Raw genomic sequence first — 20,101 nt, forward strand, 5'->3', positions numbered from 1 at the left:
AGCTATGTGGAGAAAATAAATTCCACTAATGAACAGAAATCTGTGCACAGAAATTATATTAGACTTATTACAATGTGCTGAATATGCTAGTTACATAGAAGTTGGTAATAAAAATCAATGAACACAATGTGGTTTCATGACAATTTCTCTTTTACTCCATTAACGGGGATGTTACCCCAATATTCTTAAATTGGTGACTCTCTCAATTAAAATGTTTCATATATGAGGAACAAGTGGATAAGGAGGCAGGGTGGGAAGAGGTCATTAGAGTGGGGGGAGACTTTTATGGAATATGAAGTTCAGCGAACACTGGCTGAACAGCCTGTATCTGTACTGCCTGGTCATTAGATTTGGGTGGCAGGAGGCCACTGCCAGGGGAATGACGCCCAGCACAAGATAAATGGCAGGAAAGAAGTGGGCAACTACCCCACTCCATTTTAACTGTGCCCCCCGCCCCCACCATCTAGTTTCCGTCATAATATGATAGTCACAAGCATGGATAAAGTAACTTTTTCTTTTAAAGTGAAATATATATATATATATATATATATATAGTCACAGGCATTCTGACTCCAGCAGTGTTAAAAAGGTGTTTTCTGTTGGTGGGGAAGGTTCTCTCTCTACATTACACAATGACTAGCTATTTTCTCTCTCAAAAAAAGTGCTGGAAGAAATGTACATATAGGCCAATCAGAAGTATCCATAAGTATAGTGTGTTAAACAGGAAATGCATTTTATTAACAAGTAATAAACTATATAGATTACTCGATAAATGCTTATGCTGGTAATGTAGCACTAGATACGGCAGTACGAATGCAGTTTTAACTCCTCCTAGCCCTTCTCACACCCTCTTGATTTTCCTAATGTCACCTGCCCGGCTGCACTGCTAGAAATATCCCTGAACAGGCATCAAATCATTGTTGTAAAAGGGAAGGGGTTGAGAACAGCACAAACAAAGGAGATTACTTTTTCCTGGATTGTACTCATGAATCTACTGACATGTGGCCAAAAGCAACACTGGCAGTGGGTGGAGAGCTGGTTACCTGCCTTGTCCTCTTAGACTTAGGGAGGTACATACCAAAGGGACCGGCAAAGGAAAAAAACAGAGGGGTCAGGGGCTAGGGGAAGAGAAGGGAGTGTTCAGCTGATCAAAAATGAAAAAATGCCCATGTTATGCAGCAAACCAATTAGGTTTTAGGTGAAATTCAAGAATTTCAAGCAAAAGAGGGAAAAAGTATGAAGATATGCCATCTGGATCTCAGTCAAGGACAAGACTCATTCATTATTGTCCAACAACAGGCTATAAAAACAAGAGCTGCATTGTAACAATCGGGCTCATCTGCTTATGAGGTGGCACAAAATGTACAACCAGCTCAAGGTCCTGTGTCATTAGGTCAGGTGCAATATTCTATTTGGTAATATATAATGTACTTCATTTTTCCTGTTTCTTTTCCCTTTTGTTGCAACCCAGGGAAATCCTTAACTGCTGCTCATGTAAGGGAAACTTAAACATGACATTTGTTTTACCCCTGCTAAATAATAACCCTTTTGCACATCTTGTCACTAATGTTACCTAGTTTTAACAAACATTAAAAAGTCACAGAATCGTTAGAGTGCAGAAGGAGGCCATTCGGCCCATCGTGTCTGCACTGGCTCTCCGAAAGAGAGATTCCCTCAGTTCCATTCCCCTGCCTTCTCCCCATAACCCTGCACACATTCTTCTTCTTTTTCATATAACTGTCCCTAATTCCCTTTTGAATGCTTCAATTGAACCTGCCTCCACCACAATTTTAGGCAGAGCATTCCAGACCTTAACCACTTACTGCGTGAAAAAGTTTCTCATATCACCTTTGTACAGATGAAATGATGGAAAACATATTCTTAAACTGTACATGACCAGAAAGAAGTTCAATGAAAGAGGATAGTCTGTTTAAAGGGTGGGGGAAACCAGGATATTTTAAAAGTTAACAAATAACCCAAGAAATCAATTTATATAGTTAATTCTGAATTAGTGCATTACACATTTCAATTCACCAAAATGCCTTCCATTTACTCTTACTGTAACAATTTTCTGACTAAGGTTGAAGATTGTTTCTAATGTTCAACACAGCTGAAATTACCGTTGTCAGTGTTATCCCACAAACAATGACTTCGGATTCAATTTCTCCCTTTGCTATTGTAATCCATTAATTTTAAGTAGGATCACATTTCTGCTTAAAAAGCAGGGGCAGAAATTTGGTACAGGCATGTTATGGATATATATGATAACACTGCCAACAACTTCTATACTTACACTGTCACATTCAAATTCCAGGCAGTCGCACACTTTTTCTAAACCTTATCACTTGGCATCCTAGAATTGCAATCATTTTTGTCTAGACTGAATTGCTGAATGACTAGTTATAAAGACTGTGGCACAAGGGTTACAATTGGCTATTTTTATCTGCTGTTTAAAGAATGTCTAGTTGAAGCTTGCAATTATGTGGCAAAATAATCATGTGTTTATCAGGATATGGCTGTACTGCTGGTCCTATGACTTATATCACAATGCCTGTATTCAGGTCTCAATTTGTAGATGCGAAGATAAGTACACCAAATATTTACAAATTACAAAAATCCTGTTAAGTAAACAATAGAACTGAAGGATTATGTTGCAGAAACAGAAGGGAGGGAGATAAGGGGCAAAGAAGTGAATGACACAGAGGGAGACAGAGTAGATTGAGAAGATACAGAAAAGGAGAACGAAGGAAAGGAGATAGGGAGAGGAGGTGGGAAGATAGAGAAAATTAGAGGGGGATGTGAGAAGGAGAAGACGAGAGAGCGAGAGAGAGAGAGAGAAGGAAAGATTATGATAATGAGAGGCACACACTGAAGGGAAGGAGTCGAGAGAAATAGAAGGGGAGACAGAGACAGTGACACACATGGGCAGCAGGACCGAGACTGATATAGAATAGAAGCAGAGAACTGTTTTTTAGGATTACTAGAATCATTGTCTTTAGTCACAGGGGATTATGAGTGTAAGAATATTTTGGTGGAGTTGGCTGTGTAAAAAAACATTTTGTTTACCTTATTAAGGATGACATCTTGCATGAATGATATTTAAAAGCACAGCTTATAAAGATAGCAGTTCAGGCTGCAGTACTGAAGACTTGTGCTCCAGAACTAGCTACACCCCTAGCCCAGATGTTCCAGTACAGCGACAACAGTGGCATCCACCTGATGATATGGAAAATTGATTAGGTTTGTCCTGTTCACAAAGCAGGACGCATCCAATTACTGCCCCATCAATCTACTCTCAATCATAAGCAAAGTGACGGAAGGTGTTGTCGACAGTGCTATTAAGCAGCACTTGTTCTTTGGCCTCCTTGTCTCGAGAGATAATGGGCAAGTGCCTGGAGGTGGCGAGTGGTTTGTGAAGCAGTACCTGGAGTGGGTATAAAGGCCAATTCTAGAGTGACAGACTCTTCCACAGGTGCTGCAGATAAAATTGGTTGTCAACGCTGTTACACAGTTGGCTCTCCACTTGCGCATGTCTTTTTTCCTGCCAACAGCTAAGTCTCTTCAACTCGCCACTCTTTAGCCCCGCCTTTATGGCTGTCAGCCAGCTCTGGCGATCAGTGGCAACTGACTCCCACGACTTGTGATCAATGTCACAGGACTTCATGTCGCGTTTGCAGACATCTTTAAATCGGAGACATGGGCAGCCGATTGGTCTGATACCAGTGACGAGCTCACTGTACAATGTGTCCTTGGGGATCCTGCCATCTTCCATGCGGCTCACATGGCCAAGCCATCTCAAGCGCTGCTCAGTAGGGTGTATATGCTGGGGATGTTGGCCGCCTCGAGGACTTCTGCGTTGGAGGTACGGTCCTGCCACCTGATGCCAAGGATTCTCCGGAGGCAGTGAAGATGGAATGAATTGAGACGTCGCTCTTGGCTGACATACGTTGTCCAGGCCTCACTGCCATACAGCAAGGTACTGAGGACACAGGCTTGATACACAGTGCTGTTTGATAAGCATCACTAACTCAGCAATAATCTGCTCATCAATGCTCAGTTTGGGTTCGGTCATCAAGGCAGCATTTGACCAAGTGTGGCATCAAGGAGCCCTAGCAAATTTAAAATCAATGGGAAACGGGAAAAACTCTCCACTGGTTGGAGTCATAACTTGGACAAAAGGAAGATGGTTGTGGTTGTTGGGGGCCAATCTTTTCAGCCCCAGGACATCGCAGCAGGAGTTCCTCAGGATAGTGTCCTAGGCTCCAGCATCTTCAGCTGCTTCATCAATGACTTTCCCTCAATCATAAAAGGTCAGAAGTGGGGATGTTCGCTATGAAAGCACATTGTTCAGAAAGAATCTAACATTTGCCCTTGACATTCAATGGCATTATCACTGAATCACCTGACATCAACATCCTGGGAGTTACCATTGACCAGAAACTTATCTGGACCAGCCACAAACTGTGGTTTACATGAGCAGGTCAGAGACCGGGAAATCTGCAGCGAGTAACTCACCATTTGACTCTCCACAGCCTGTTCATCATCTATAAGACACAAGAGTGTGATGGAATACTCTCCACTCACCTGGATGAGTGCAGCTCCAACAAATACTTAAGTTCAACACCATTCAAGACAAAGCACCTGCTTGGCTAACACCCTATCCACCACCTTAAACATTTACTCACTCCATCACTGGTGCACAATGGCAGCAGTCCGTACATCTACAAGCTGCACCGCAGCAACTTGCCAAGGTTCCTTCCACACCACCTTCCAAACGTGCAACCTCTATCACTTAAAAGAACAAGGACAGTAGTCGCAAGGGAACACCACCACTTGCAAGTTCCCCTCCAAGTTACACATCATCCTGACTTGGAACTATATTGTCGCTCCTTCAATGTTACTGGATCAAAATCCTGGAACTCCCACATGGACTGCAACGGTTCAAGAAGGCAGCTCACCATCTCCTTCTCAAGGGCAATTAGGGGTGGACAATAAATGCTGGCCTTGCCAGCAACGCTCACATTCCATGAGCGAATAAAAACTTTTCGCATCAGGATTTTACACCAACAAAATTAGATATACAGAACCCTGTGTAATCTCTATGGGAACAGACAGATGGAGCCTCAGTTTGATTCCTCATTTGAGGAATGGCACCTCCAAGAGTACAGCAGTGCTACAATATTGCTGTGGAGCACCCAGAATATTTATGCAACTGAAGAAAAACAAGTTCGTATTCTCTATGCAGCAGACATCAGGATCGCATCTTGTTATAATGAAACTACTACCTACTCATCATGAAAATAAACTGACCGCTGCAATTCAGCTCATTAAGGGGATCATAGCACAGTCATATTCAGCTGCAATAAAGTCAATCTCAACCTTAAGTCCATACTTTCATGCAAGGCTGTAGAGTGTAAAGCCAGCTATAGCCAACAGCAACTGTGGCCCTTGTTATATGTCCATATGGCTGACTGATGGTTTTAAAAAAGCAAAACAATAAAGTTTCATTGCTAAAATTCATAATGAGAGAATTGGAGAGTTTTAAAAAAAAAGTTAAGATCTCTTGGTAAATTCTATCGAAATAAATGCTCAATGTGATTGAAACTGGCGTAATGAGCCATGCAGTGGCAGGACAAGGGCGGTACACTGTAACCCCACTACCTCATCATCTGGTAATTCACCTTCAGAACATCTAGATGAAACTCTGCTGTGAGAAGGGGAGGGCAAATAAAAGATAACTTTATGACAGGACCTGGGAACGTATCACCTTCGTCGTGGAATGTTTGGATGGGTCCAAGAATGTGAGAAACAGAAAATGGAAGACAAAAATGCGATAAAGTATGATTAAAACTTTACTCAGTAGTTAGAATGCTGAACTTGATACCACATGGAGTAGTTGAGGCAAATAGCACAGATGCATTTAAAGGGAACCAGATAAGTACATGAGGGAGAAAGTAATAGAAAGATATGCTGTTACAGTTAAATGAAGTAGGGTGGGAAGAGGTTCGTATGGAGCACAAACACTAGCAGAGACCAGCTGGGGTGGATGGGCAGTTTCTGTGCTCTAAAATTCCATATAATGTTACGTAAAATGTGGACACTGGCTTCTAGCTAACTTAGGAAGTAGACTTAGCCCTATAAAGGCCACTCCAAACTACATATTTTTCCATTTATGTTTCATAAACTACATTAGCTTAGGATGATATGGTGTGTCCTCGGTGAAATTTTGCCATAATCAACAAACGTTGCTGTAGAAGACTGTTTTTTTGTTATTCTTTCATTGGCTGTGAGCAACACTTACAAAGTCAACATTTATTGCCCATCCCTAATTGCCTTTGAGAAGGTGATTGTAAGCCGCCTTCTTGAACCACTGTAGTCCATGTGGTGCAGATACACCCACAATGCTGTTACGGAGTTCCGAGATTTTGAGCCAGCGACAGTGGAGGAACAGCGATATAGTTCCAAGTCAGGATAGTTTGTGGTGAGGAGGGGAACTTGCAGATGGTGGTGTTCCTACACGTCTGCTGCCTTTGTCCTTGTAGGTGGTAGAGGTTGCAGGTTTGTAAGGTGCTGTCAAAGGAGGCTTAGTGAGTTGCTGCAGTAAATCTTGTACATGGTACAGACTGCTGCCACTATGCATTGGTGGTGGTGGGAGTGAATGTTTAAGGTGGCGGATGGGGTGCTGATCAAGCAGGCTGTTATGTCCTGGATGATGTTGAGGTTCGAGTGTTGTTGGAATTGCACTCATCCAGGGAAGTGGAGAGTATTCCATCACACTCGTGACTTGTAGATGGTGGACAGGCTTTAGGGTGTCAGGTGGTGAGTTACTCGCTGCAGAATCCCTAGCCTCTGACCTTCTCTTATACCAACAGTATTTGTGTGGCTGGTCCAGTTAGGTTTCTGGTCAATGGTAACCCCAGGATGTTGATGGTGGGGGATTGAGCAATGGTAATGTTGCTGAATGCCAATGTGAGATGGTCATTGCCTGGCACTTAAGCAGCACTAATGTTACTTGCCACATATCAGCCCAAGCTTGAATGTGGTCCAGGTCTTGCTGCACCCAGGTACGGACTGCTTCAGTATCTGAGGAGTTGCAACTGGTACCGAACACTGTGCAATCATCAGCGGACATCCCGATTTCTGACCTTATGATGGAGGGAAAGTCATTGATGAAGCAGCTGAAGATGGTGGGGTTTAGGACACTACCCTGAGGAATTACTATTCCCCTGATTCCCAGAGGCTTCAATTTTGCTAAGGCTCTTTAATGCCACACTCACAGGTTCACAGAATTGTTAGAGCAGAAGGAGGCCATTTGGCCCATCGTGTCTGTCGGTCAAACGCTGCCTTCATGACAAAGGCAGTCACTCTCACCTCTGTATATCTGGACAAAGGCTGTCATGATGTCCAGAGCTCAGTGACTGTGGCAGAACCCAAATTGAGCATCGGTAAGCAGGTTATTGCTAAGTGCTGTTTGATAGCACTATTGACACTGGATTCGATTTGTCCTGCTTTCGCGGACTTGATATACCTCAGCAATTTTACATATTGTCGGGTAGGTGCCAATGTTGTAACTGTAGTGGAATGGCTTGGCAAGGGGCACAAGTAGTTCTGGAGCACAAGTCTTCAATACTACAGGCAGGATACTGTCAGGACTCACAGTCTTTGTCACACTTTTGTGACAGGTATATTTTTTTTTGTCCAGCTAATTTACACAATGAAGGTTAACCTCAGCAAGAATTATGGACCTTTAGGGGGAGGTTTGGGAGGGACTTCTGGAGCTTGGGATCCAGGCAGTGGAAAGCCCTGCTACCAATGGTGCAGCAAAGAAAACCGGGGATGGGCAAGAGGCAGTGGAGGTGTGCAGACATCTGAGGGTTGTAGGACTGAAGGAGGTTGCAGAGATAGGGAGGGGCAAGGCCCTGGAGGAATTTGAAAACCAGTAAGAAGTTTGTGTTTTGTTCTTTAAAATCAAGCTGTTGCCGGACCTGGAGCCAATGTCGATCAACGAGCACTGGAGTGATGGGTAAACAAGACTTGGTGCAAGTCAGGATGCAGGCAGAAGTGTTAGGACTGTTCAAGTTTATGGTGGATGCAAGGTGTGCGATATCTTGAAGAGTATAGGAAATTATGCTAAATACAACAGAATCGCATTACTACAAACACCTCGGCAGAATTTGTTTTCCCATCGTCAGTTGAGTCCAAACCTGTGAAATTAACTCCTGATAAAATTTCTGGTTGTCCCTACATTTTTTTCATCAAAAAGTTTGAATGTTAAACATGTGTTCAACAACTTTGAAACATATACTACAGAAGTTCAAAAAGAGTGCATGTCCATCTGCCTACAATAGTGCCAGTTAGGGCTCACTCTTAGCACTCTCACCTGTGAGTCAGACGGTTGAGGATTCAAAACAGACAGTGCTGGAAATACTCAGCAGGTCTGACAGCATCTGTGGATGGAGAAGCAGAGTTTACATTTCAGGTCGTTAATTCTGCTTCTGAAACATTAACTCTGCTTCTCTCTCCACAGATGCTGCAGACCTGCTGAGTATTTCCAGATTTTCTTGTTTTTATTTCAGATTTCCAGCATCCGCAGTATTTTGCTTTAATAATGGTTGAGGATTCAAGCCCCACTTCAGAAACTTGTCCTAGGCCTTGAAACTTGTCCTAGGCCCAACCATCTTCAGCTGCTTCATCCATGACCTTCCCTCAATCATAAGGTCAGAAGTGGGGATGTTTGCTGATGATTGCACAATGTTCAGCACCATTCGCGACTCCTCAGATACTGATGCAGTCCGTGTAGAAATGCAGCAAGACATGGACAATATCCAGGCTTGGGCTGATAAGTGGCAAGTAACATTCGCGCCACACAAGTGCCAGGCAATGACCATCTCCAACAAGAGAGAATCTAACCATCTCCCCTTGACATTCAACAACATTACCATCGCTGAATCCCCCACTATCAACATCCTAGGGGCTACCATTGACCAGAAACTGAACTGGAGTAGCCATATAAATACCGTGGCTACAAGAGCAGGTCAGAGGCTAGGAATCCTGAGGCGAGTAACTCACCTCCTGACTCCCCAAAGTCTGTGCACCATCTACAAGGCACAAGTCAGCAGTGTGATGGAATACTCTCCACTTGCCTGGATGGGTGCAACTCCAACAACACTCAAGAAGCTCGACACCATCCAGGACAAAGCAGCCCGCTTGATTGGCACCCCATCTACAAACATTCACTCCCTCCACCACCGACGCACAGTGGCAACAGTGTGTACCATCTACAAGATGCACTGCAGCAATGCACCAAGGCTCCTTTGACAGCACCTTCCAAACCCGCGACCTCTACCAACTAGGACAAGGGCAGCAAATGCATGGGAACATCACCACCTGCAAGTTCCCCTCCAAGTCACACGCCATCCTGGCTTGGAACTATATTGCCGTTCCTTCACTGTCACTGGGTCAAAATCCTGGAACTACCTTCCTAACAGCACTGTGGGTATACCTACCCCAAATGGACTGCAGCGGTTCAAGGAGGCAGCTCACCACCACCTTCTCAAGGGCAATTAGGGCTGGGCAATAAATGCTGGCCTGGCCAGCGACACTCGCATCCCATGAATGAATAAAAAAGTAGGCTGACATTCCAGTGCAATATTGTGGGAGGTGCTGTCTTTCAGCTGAAATGTTAAACCAAGGCTCTGTCTGCCTTGTCAGGTGGATGTAAAAAATCCCATGATATTATTTGAAGAAGAGCAGGGGAGTTCTCTCCAATGTCCTGGCCCATATTTATCCTCAATCAACATCACAAAAAAAAAGACTATCAGGTCATTATTACATTGTTCTTTGTGGTAGCTTCTGCGCATAAGTTGGCTGCCTCGTTTCCTACATTACAATAATGACTACACTTCAAAAGTAGTTAATTGGCAGTAAAGCACTTTGGGATGTACAGAGGTTGTGAAAGGCACTGTAAAAATGAGTCGTCTTTCTTTCTAGAATAGGTTAAACATTGGTGGCGATTTTCAACTGCTACCCACCTGTTTGCTGCCTTGAAAACAGATGACTGATAATGGAAAATCAGGACCTTTGGATATCCAAGGCCCACGTGACTGTCTTCAAAATAGAATCGAGCAGGCCTGCAAATGGGCTCTCAGCCTTGCTGCTGGGGAGAATTCAGAGGAGCTAAGAGGAAGAATGCACTTCCTGATCCCATAAAAATACTGCAACTCACTGCTGGTTACTGTGTGGAGTCTCGCTGGCCATCAGTGCACATCAGAAATTTGGTCACACACTGCACACAACTTTCTGACCAAACATTTTAATAGCTAGAAAATCGTGGGCAACACACAGTTGAGTTTCTGATATGTGTTATTGGCCAATGGAAGTCCCTGCTAGGAGCATGGTGGCATAATTATTTACATGGAATAGTTGTAAATATGGTGTTTATAAAGCCAAGATGCAAAGTTGCAACCAGAATCCAATTCTTACTGAGGCAACCATGGCTGCCTTCTTTTGATATTTTTCTATTACATTTTATCATATACATATTTTAACAAACTGCTCTTATCATTTTTATTGTACACGTGCAAAATTTTTTGCATCCATTCAGCCTTCAATAGACTATAATTCAGGCCAACCTGTCTTGTCTCAATGATGGCTACACTCCTCCTAAGATATTTTGTTAGTTAAGAGACCAGCGGACAGCAATATGCCACAGTGGAAAAACTGCAACACTTTAAATAGGAGATGAGTAGTTTTACAACAGACAGGAGTAAAATCTGTGGCTAGTTATCACTTTGCAAGGGCTTATTCTTACCTTACGCATGATACGTGAACATAAATGAAAGAGAAACCTACTACTAAATGCTATCAGCATCAAATCGATTAGAGATAAAAACCAACAGTCAGGTATCCAGGAAGGAAAGAAACAACTGCCACAAAAGGATTAAAGATGTCATATTCTACAGCGATGATCCTCCAACTGTTTGACTTTTTTGGCTCAGGTTTCTTGCTTCAATTCAAAGCTCCTGCTAAGAAAAATACTGTAGCCTATTTAAAGGTACAGAAAATTCTAAAAATAAATAATTGGGTCAGAGACTCTAAAGAAGATGCAAAACTGCTGATGCCATTCTGAATCCTTGTTAGTCACTGGAACCAAAAAATGTTCATATTTTATTCAGCGTTATAACAGTCTCCATTCTGAATGGAGCTGAAAGCTTCACCAAATGCATTGCAGGGACAGTCAAAGGTGAATTGTTATCACCTAATTTGGTGGGTTTCACTAAGGGTTCAAAAATATTGGGGGAGGGAAAACTGGGCAAGCTGAATTATCTATTTTAGTTGCATAATTCATGTAGTAAGGCTACCCCTGATACTTGAGTAAGTTTGTGACTGTAACATTTGTTTTAGTAATACAGTGTAAGAAATTAAAACTGACAAAACTAGCCAACTGTTTGTTTTTCTGGACTTGCCAGCAGTCAAAAGGATAATAATTGCTGTTAAATGTACAATTGCACCAATTGCATCATAAATGAAGACTGTAAATGTACATGGTTATCAGTCCAAGTTGTAACCTCAACTTTCCTTCTGGTTTCTCAAACCCAACCAGCAGTACTTACAATAATACTATCAGCTGATGTATGAAATGAGGAGGGTGCATGGACTTGAAACTTATTTTTCATTTTCAGTTGGATGAAGTAGCAGAAATCTCATCAGCTAACAGTAGAGGAGAAATGCCATGGGAAGCATCAACTCTTGCTGTATTTAATGAGAGTCTGACTTTTTACATAGAATTACATGGAATATACAGGCCATTCGGCTCAACCAGCTTATGCCGATGTTTATGCTCCATTCGCTCCTCCTCCCATCCTGCCTCATCTAACTCTATCAGCATAACCCTCTAACCCCTTCTCCCTCATATGCTTATCTAACTTCCTCTTAAATGCATCTAATTCTAACAGTCCAGTTCCATTATATCTAAATGGATTTTACAGGGCTTACTCTACAAAATCATACTCTTGATGTGAGGCCTCGTCTATTGGAGTGCATATTAGGATAGAAAATATTGGATTAAAACCATGGGGAATGCACCTGTGATTTCCCAGTACATATTTCCAGTGGGAAAGGTCCCGAATTAGCAGCAGGATCTTGAAAAGTCTGCCCACATCTCTGTATGATCACGTACAGCATTTCAAGATGCCATGTTTCAACAAAAAGCAACATTGCAAGTATTGGCTGTCTAATAACTTTATAAAATCTTAAGAAAATGAATTGAATATTATAGCTCTCTCTCTCTCTAAGAAAGAAAGCTCACAAGTGATAGGCCATAAGATGACTTCAGGGTCAGAGTGATGGGCATAAAGTATATAAACAGGTGCTCAGGAGGAGAGCTTCCTGAAGCTTGGCTTTGGCCTAACACTTTTGTTAGCTCAAGAAGATTGAGGACCCCGATGACTGAAGAGAACACCAACAACTTGTCTGCCTCATCTGTCAGGGAGACTGCCAACACCATTCTGCCCCACCGTATGATCTGGGATTGGTAATCCATTCAATCTGTATGGGTCGTATGTCTTTTCTGTTTATTTACCTTAAGCATCATAATAAATAAGCTGCTGCTTCTTAATATACTACTTTAAAAACCACCTATGACTTTGACCCACCCCCTTTTTGGGTAATCTTGACTCTTGAACCAAATCTTACAGCATTACCTCTTTCATTTTGTCCACTTCATTCTGCAACACCTGCTTGGAAACATCCATTTCTATTAGTTTCTGTCGAAGATCTTCGTTTTCTTCTTCCAACTTTATTCTTTTCTTCTCAATAGCTTCCAGTTCATTGTGAAGCCTTACAGACACGTCTTTTGAAACCTGTACATAGGAAGTCAATACACAGTATTCAGAACATGCACTTGGCGCCCTGCCTTTTTTTAAATAACACCTCATAAAGCCACACTTGTTTATTGCACAGCAATTAGGCTTAAATCCTTCTAACCTCTGAATTGCATTTCATTAGGCATGTCACTGCAGGCATTATTGAATTTCTCGCACAATGAAATTATTTGTTGCAAAAGGTTCACTGAAAGGAATTTTTATGCTATTGTCAAAAACTGGTAAGCAATGCCCTATCTTTTATTCAAAAGGCAAATAGTTGCATTAAAATTGCACTACAAAGACATGCATTTTAAAAAATTAGTTCAGGAAGATGTTGAGAACTTCATGACATCTACATAGGTTCAACCTCATTCTAATTACGTCAGTTGACCAAGCTGCGTGGCAGTTTTGACATGTGAAGTGTCAGACCATGCCATAGTGATCTTTCAAGTGTACCGCATGAAGGGGCTTGCTAGGGTAGACACTGAGAGGTTGTTTTCCCCTGGCTGGGGAATCTAGAACATATCATACAGTCTCAGGAGAAGGGGACAATTACTTAGGACTGAGATGAGGAGAAATTTCTTCACAGAGGGTTGTGAATCTTTGGAGTTCTCTATCCGACAGGGTTGTGGATGCTCCATCATTGAGTATATTCAAGGATCAGGAAATCAAGGGACATGGGGATCAGGCAGGAAAGTGGAGTTGACGTTCAAAGATCAGCTATGATAGCACTGAATGGCGGAGCAGGCTCGAGGAGCCATGTGGTCTACTCCTATTTCTTACTTTATGTTACCAGCCCAAGATATGATGGACCATCAATCACACAGCAAGGCTACCTGCTGCACCGTCCAGAGGTCATCACTAAACCCTTATGCTACCCAAACACTTTCACGAGGTTACGCTGTCATGATGTTACTCTCCCTGATCAGTGGAAAGTTTTGTAATAGAAACGTGCTCCATATCAGTAGAGACAGAAGATACTGTTCATTTCCTCTCAACCACTTATACAGCATAAATGCAGCTACCACAGGGAAATCCAGACAGAACAGTGGCGCAGGGTTAGCACCGCAGCCTCACAGTTCCAGGGACCTGGGTTCAATTCTGGGTACTGCCTGTGCGGAGTTTGCAAGTTCTCCCTGTGACCGCGTGGGTTTTCGCCGGGTGCTCCTGTTTCCTCCCACTGCCAAAGACTTGCAGGTGATAGGTAAATTGGCCATTGTAAATTGCCCCTAGTGTAGATAGGAGGTAGGGAATATGGGATTACTGTAGGGTTAGTATAAATGGGTGGTTCTTGGTCGGCACAAACTCGGTGGGCCGAAGGGCCTGTTTCAGTGCTGTATCTCTAAATAAATAAAATAAATAAACACCATAATCTTTCAATTAGAATAGGTTGCAATGGGGATGGTGAAATCAAGAAACTGGAAACAGCCACTGCAATTAGAATAGGACGATAAAGTGTATTTAGAGTTGTGTCAGGTACAGAATTTAAAGTAAACAATACCAGTAAAGTACAATTATAGTGAGTTTCAAAAGAAGTCAAAAAGAATATTGAAAATCTCTTCTGAAAATTAGGATCAAATTCAAATTCAGTTGGGTTCTGTTCCTGGAAAATGAAATGCATGAGACTTCTGCAATGCTCTGTACACTGACATCGGATTTTAAAGTTAGATGAAGCAATAAACTGTACAGGTGGTCAATCACACCATTGTAAAAGCAGCTGCAGTGTGATTTGATCCTGTTAACATTTCATATTGCCAGTTTTGGCATTGACAACATTATGATTAATAGATTAGATTTTTTTTTAGATTAGAGATACAGCACTGAAACAGGCCCTTCGGCCCACCGAGTCTGTGCTGAACATCAACCACCCATTTATACTAATCCCATATTCCTACCAAACATCCCCACCTGTCCTTATATTTCCCTACCACCTACCTATACTAGTGACAATTTATAATGGCCAATTTACCTATCAACCTGCAAGTCTTTTGGCTTGTGGGAGGAAACCGGAGCACCCGGAAAAAACCCACGCAGACACAGGGAGAACTTGCAAACTCCACACAGGCAGTGCCCGGAATCGAACCCGGGTCCCTGGAGCTGTGAGGCTGCGGTGCTAACCACTGCGCCACTGTACCGCCCGTACCATGCTTGAGCTGAAGTAACGTACTGGAAGTTCCATCTTCCAATAATGGATATGCTAAGCCTCCACAGTTCTGTGTAGAGTTGGCCCAACTATTAAAAAACCATCTATGACCAATCATAAAGTGATGCATAGCATTGCCAAGAGCAAGCAACCAAGGGCCTAATGATAACATAAGCACTCAAGTTGAAACAAATATTACACAGAAAGTGTTCCCATCATCATGCAGTACGCAGAAAATCACATCTTAATACCAGTAACTGAAGGAAGTGACGTGCACTTGTGAAAACTTCACAAAATTCAGGTACGGAATTTTAAAAAGCTGAAAGGCTCCGAAATCAACCAGTTCTTCTCCAACATACAAATGATTGTGTTTGACAAAACCTATAAAATTGGATAATCAGCCCTTGATCTTCTGAGTTATATTTTGGCTTCAGATTTTGAATGTTATTTCATTGGTATTATTGATAGGCACATCAACTGTTCTCCACAAATACACAATCTCATCTACAATCAGTCTGCTAGCCTGAAACATTCCAAAATAATAACCCAAAATATACAGTTGAATGGCTTGCCAAAAAAGTAATGTGCTGGATTGGACACCCAGTCTCCGGCATCAAACTCAGAAAGCAGCAATTGACTCCACTTGAAAGTTTGTGAATGCCTTAAAACTGAGTAACATTGTGTATTAGAAAGCTAACTCATTCACCTCTATGAAATCAATACGTTTGCAGGTCTGATGCTAGGCTGCAAAGAGAAACACAGGCTTTACATTCTGGGTTCTCTCCAAACACAGTGTGTGCTAATGAAAAAAGGCAGTTTCTATTAGCAGACTAATCAACGAGGATAATTGAATAGGTCTTTTTCAAGGTCTGATAATCTGCACGTTAACATTTTAAAAAAGCCATTCCAGGCCTCAAACTACTTTGGACTTAATTAACTCCCCACCACACCTCACAGGAGCAGACTTCAAAGTTATGAGTCATAGAGAGATACAGCACCAAAACAGGCCCTTCGGCCCACTGAGTTTGCGCCGACCATCAACCACCCATTTATACTAATCCTACATTAATCCCATTTTCCCTCTCACATCCCCACCTTTCCTCAATTCTCCTACCACCTGCCTACACTAGGGGCAATTTTATTACAATGGCCAATTTACCTATCAACCTGCAAGTCTTTGGCATGTGGGAGAAAACCGGAGCACCCGGAGGAAACTCACGCGGTCACAGGGAGAACTTGCAAACTCCGCACAGGCAGTACCCAGAACCGAACCCGGGTCGCTGGAGCGGAGAGGCTGCGGTGCTAACCACTGCGCCACCCAGTCATGAATGAAACAATTCCAAAGCATACATTCACAGTTTTAATTCAGTCTGGAGAGCTAAACACTATAGATTGGAAATTCAGATCATCTATGTCCAACAATAAATATTTTATAAAGAAGCCATAACATATCTTAAATTTGATAATTTCTTCAGTTTGATAATCTGCAAAATTTAATCCTGCAGATTATCAGACTGTATTAAGAAATACTGTTACTTTGTGGTCAATTGGTTCAATCTTTGTTTTCTAAGTATTGCACTCCATATATTTCTCTCTATCGTTGTTTCTGTGTAAATAAATATATTGTTTAAAGTCTGCATACTTAGGTCTAATAGTGTTGTATTTATCGCCTTTCAAAGGAAAACAGAAGGAAATGATGGGCATCCAATGTGATCTCCAGTATAACTCGGGAATAAATATCAACCCATGGCATGCTGTCCCACTTATGATATGGATAATGACACAGATTTTAGTTCATAGGAAATGTGTTCTAATTATGAAACTGGCATTTGCTACGAGCACAAAACAAATAGAGAGAAAACACAAACTGTAATCCCTCAAGTTTCTTTTAGCAACAACTCATAGGTGCCCAGATGCAGTAATAGGATTTTAATAAGACTCAATACAATTCCCAGGGGTGTGACTCGACTACACAAAACTGTCCATCATTAGATGCTAATAAATGGCCTCAGAAGGGACAAAAGGCTGGCAGTTGTCGGAAACCCATCTCAGGTTGTGTGTATTTGCAACATTAAGACTTTCTCACCTTAAACGATCAGATCAGTTTAAACATGCTTTAGCAATAGATTAATATAGTGCTTTACATATCAATGACATACCGGTCATTATAAAACAGTGTGTTATCCAAATTTTACTCTGAGCTACACTATGGGAGATTCATTAGTATTAATAAAGTTTGTTATCGGCTCAGTGAGTAACAAAACTTTCTGGGGACTAATTTTTTTTTTTAAAACCTAAACTGACTCCATCTGATTTACCAAAGAAAAGCAGTAACCACACAAAAGGGAAATGTTTTGATCTGTAATTTATTTAACTAACACGCACACACAGATTTCATGTTTGGGCCTGGCATGATTCAAGTGAAACCCTTAACTCATTTTTACCCCAATTACAGTTACCTAACAAACTCAATTTCCCTCAGCAAGGGAATCATTAGGATGAAAAGCATTTGATCATTAGGAAACTGTTTAATTCAATTAGACAAATTCGAGAGACATTTGAAGCAGCAGTAACAATAGAATGACTGGCTGCAACAAGCAAAATTATTTTTTTATTACTCACGGTGCTAACATCAACACACATGAAATTGGTATAAAGCAGCCTTGTTAATTATCCCCTGGAGAGCGGTCACCTATATGATATAGCTTTATATGTACAAAGGCAAATTAAAACTGATAAGATTCAGTGAACACCATAGTGTGGACAGTAATGAAATTCATATACCTGTTACTCCATGTTCAATCTTAAAACATTTTTTGGACTCTTCAAATCTCACTCTTTGCAGTGTGTACACACAAACAAGAAGCACTGGATGTATAATAACGGTGATTAACTTTAGACTAGATTTTTTTTCCCAACGGAGGGAGAAATCACTAGCTTATTTTTTTTTTTAAATTTATGGTCAAATTTCATGACACAGTCCAAAGTACCAAATAATTTGACAGAAATCATCAGCCTGGAACTTACAGCGCAACTACAGCACAAGAGTGGCGTAGCACTGTTTTAAAGTGTGGAAAATTTATGCATAACTGTTTTACACTTAAAAATTGATACCCTCAAATTTCTTCAACTGTTTGCTGTGCTTCCAAGATAGATCAATCCATTTCTGGGCAGAAGGGCATTGCCAAACCAAGAGGTCGGAGGATTGATACAAATTATAAGCACTTAAGAAATAGGAGCAGGAGTAGGCCATCTGGCCCTTTGAGCCTTCTCCACCATTCAATAAGATCATGGTTGATCTTCTCCCTCAACTCAATGTACCCACACTATCCCCATATCCCTTAGTACCCAAAAATCTATTGACCTTTGTATTGAATATAGTCAATGACTGAGCATCTACAGTTAATCTGGGTAGAGAATTCCAAAGATTCACAACCCTTAAGGAGAAGAAATTTCTCCTCCTCTCAGTCCTAAATGGCTGATTCTGAGACTGAGACCCTATGTTCTGGATTTCGCAGCCAGTGGAAACATTTTCTCAGCGTCTACCCTGTCAAGCAGCTTAAGAATTTTATATGTTTCAATTTATAAGTTGTTGTTTCAATTAGATTTTTTTCCTCATTCTTTTAAACTCCAGGGAATATAGGCCTAGTCTATTCAATCTCTCATTATGTAGGTACTTGTGGGAACAGCTCACCTGATGGAAAAAAAACAAATTTAGAGCCACTTGCCTCACTGGGAGAAACCCCCAGTCTCAGTAGTTGTGGGGTGGGGGGAATGGAGCAGGCTCCAGGGCAATCACAATGGCTGCAGAGTTGAGGCAGCACAGCCGCTCCTCCTGGTTCTGCAGGAAGGGTTATTTAGTAAATTTCATAACTTGCTTTATGTTGGTAGCTGCTGATGAGCTTTGAGCAGAGCAGGACCAACACCTGCACCGTTCTGCAAGAACTAGTTTTATAAAGGAGTCCTTCAACAGGTGTTATCCTCCTAATTGACATATTCAAGAGGCCCAAAGGCCTTTTTTCTTAGCCAAATGCCTGGGACAACTAAAAAAAATGGGCCTCACAAATTTAGAAGTGCGGCCAATGCCTATGCAGATTGGGTAAAAGCAGTTCCATTGCAAACCTGGCATGCTTAAAATTAAGCCAGCATTTTAACCATTTGGAAATAGCTTGCATAAGATTGCACATTTTCAAAATTTTACTGAGCTGATTTAAACATCATTCATGACATGAACAGTGCCCTTAAAATGCAAATGAATGAACTATAAACACTTTCCATAATTTGAAGTTGTTGTTGACAGATGTGCCGGAGGATCTACCCTACTTAACTCCCCATCTTGACCAATGGAGTAACCAGGGATATGGTCATGGGTACATCCAATTAACACAGAACTCTGTACAGCTCAAGACGGTAAAAGGTTTTTACTGGAAGATCTAAAAAGGTGTCTGTATCAATTGTTGATTCACATTGATAAAATGGGAGTTCCAACTTACACTTGGATGCAGCTCTTTGGGGCTTCACTGAGAAGGGTGAAGGATGATCTGAATCTTCCTACCCTTTCCAATGACAAGTTCCAATGCAGTTTAAGATTACAGCACATTTGATTATGCATCCAACCAACATCTCCTTCATAGTTCAGAGCTGTTTTACGTCAACAGAAGGGCTTCTGTCAGTCTTTGTGGGATCCAGAATCAAACTGTGCCTGAATTTGCAAGAAAAGGAGAAAAGTTGCAGGGAGAGAGACCTCCAGCCTACACCAGCCCATTGTTTAGTAAGCTGGAGTCTGGCCCATGTTGGAGGACCTGGATTGAGCAGCTAGTGTCAAGTGAATCCAGCATTCAATAATGGATTGGTCGCCTAGGGCATCAAGGAAGCTGGAATGTCTCAAGTGGTCCTGAATGGATGTCTTCTCCACAGGAAGGCTGATGCATATCATAAATTTAGTGAGGAAATGCTAATTGCTGGAAGGCATTGCCTGGAGTCCAGTTAAAACTTGCTCATTAGTGCAGCGTTTGGTGCTTGCTTTGGCTACAAGGAGGTGCGCAATTACTTCTAAAGCTCTTCATCTCCAGTTCATGATGGAGCATATTGTTTA

The 20,101-nt window shown here is 41.8% G+C and overlaps 1 protein-coding gene across 1 annotated transcript in view; it reads right to left on the minus strand.

Moving 5' to 3' along the window:
• The window catches only part of mtcl2 (microtubule crosslinking factor 2), a 100,659-nt gene that overhangs the window by 72,826 nt on the left and 7,732 nt on the right, over positions 1–20,101 (minus strand). Inside the window, exon 3 of the mRNA XM_068048384.1 lies at positions 12,702–12,860. Coding sequence (XP_067904485.1) covers positions 12,702–12,860 — 159 coding nt within the window. The remainder of the gene's footprint in view (positions 1–12,701; positions 12,861–20,101) is intronic.

Source organism: Heterodontus francisci, chromosome 16, assembly GCF_036365525.1.
Source record: "Heterodontus francisci isolate sHetFra1 chromosome 16, sHetFra1.hap1, whole genome shotgun sequence".
NCBI classification, from domain to species: Eukaryota; Metazoa; Chordata; class Chondrichthyes; order Heterodontiformes; family Heterodontidae; genus Heterodontus; species Heterodontus francisci.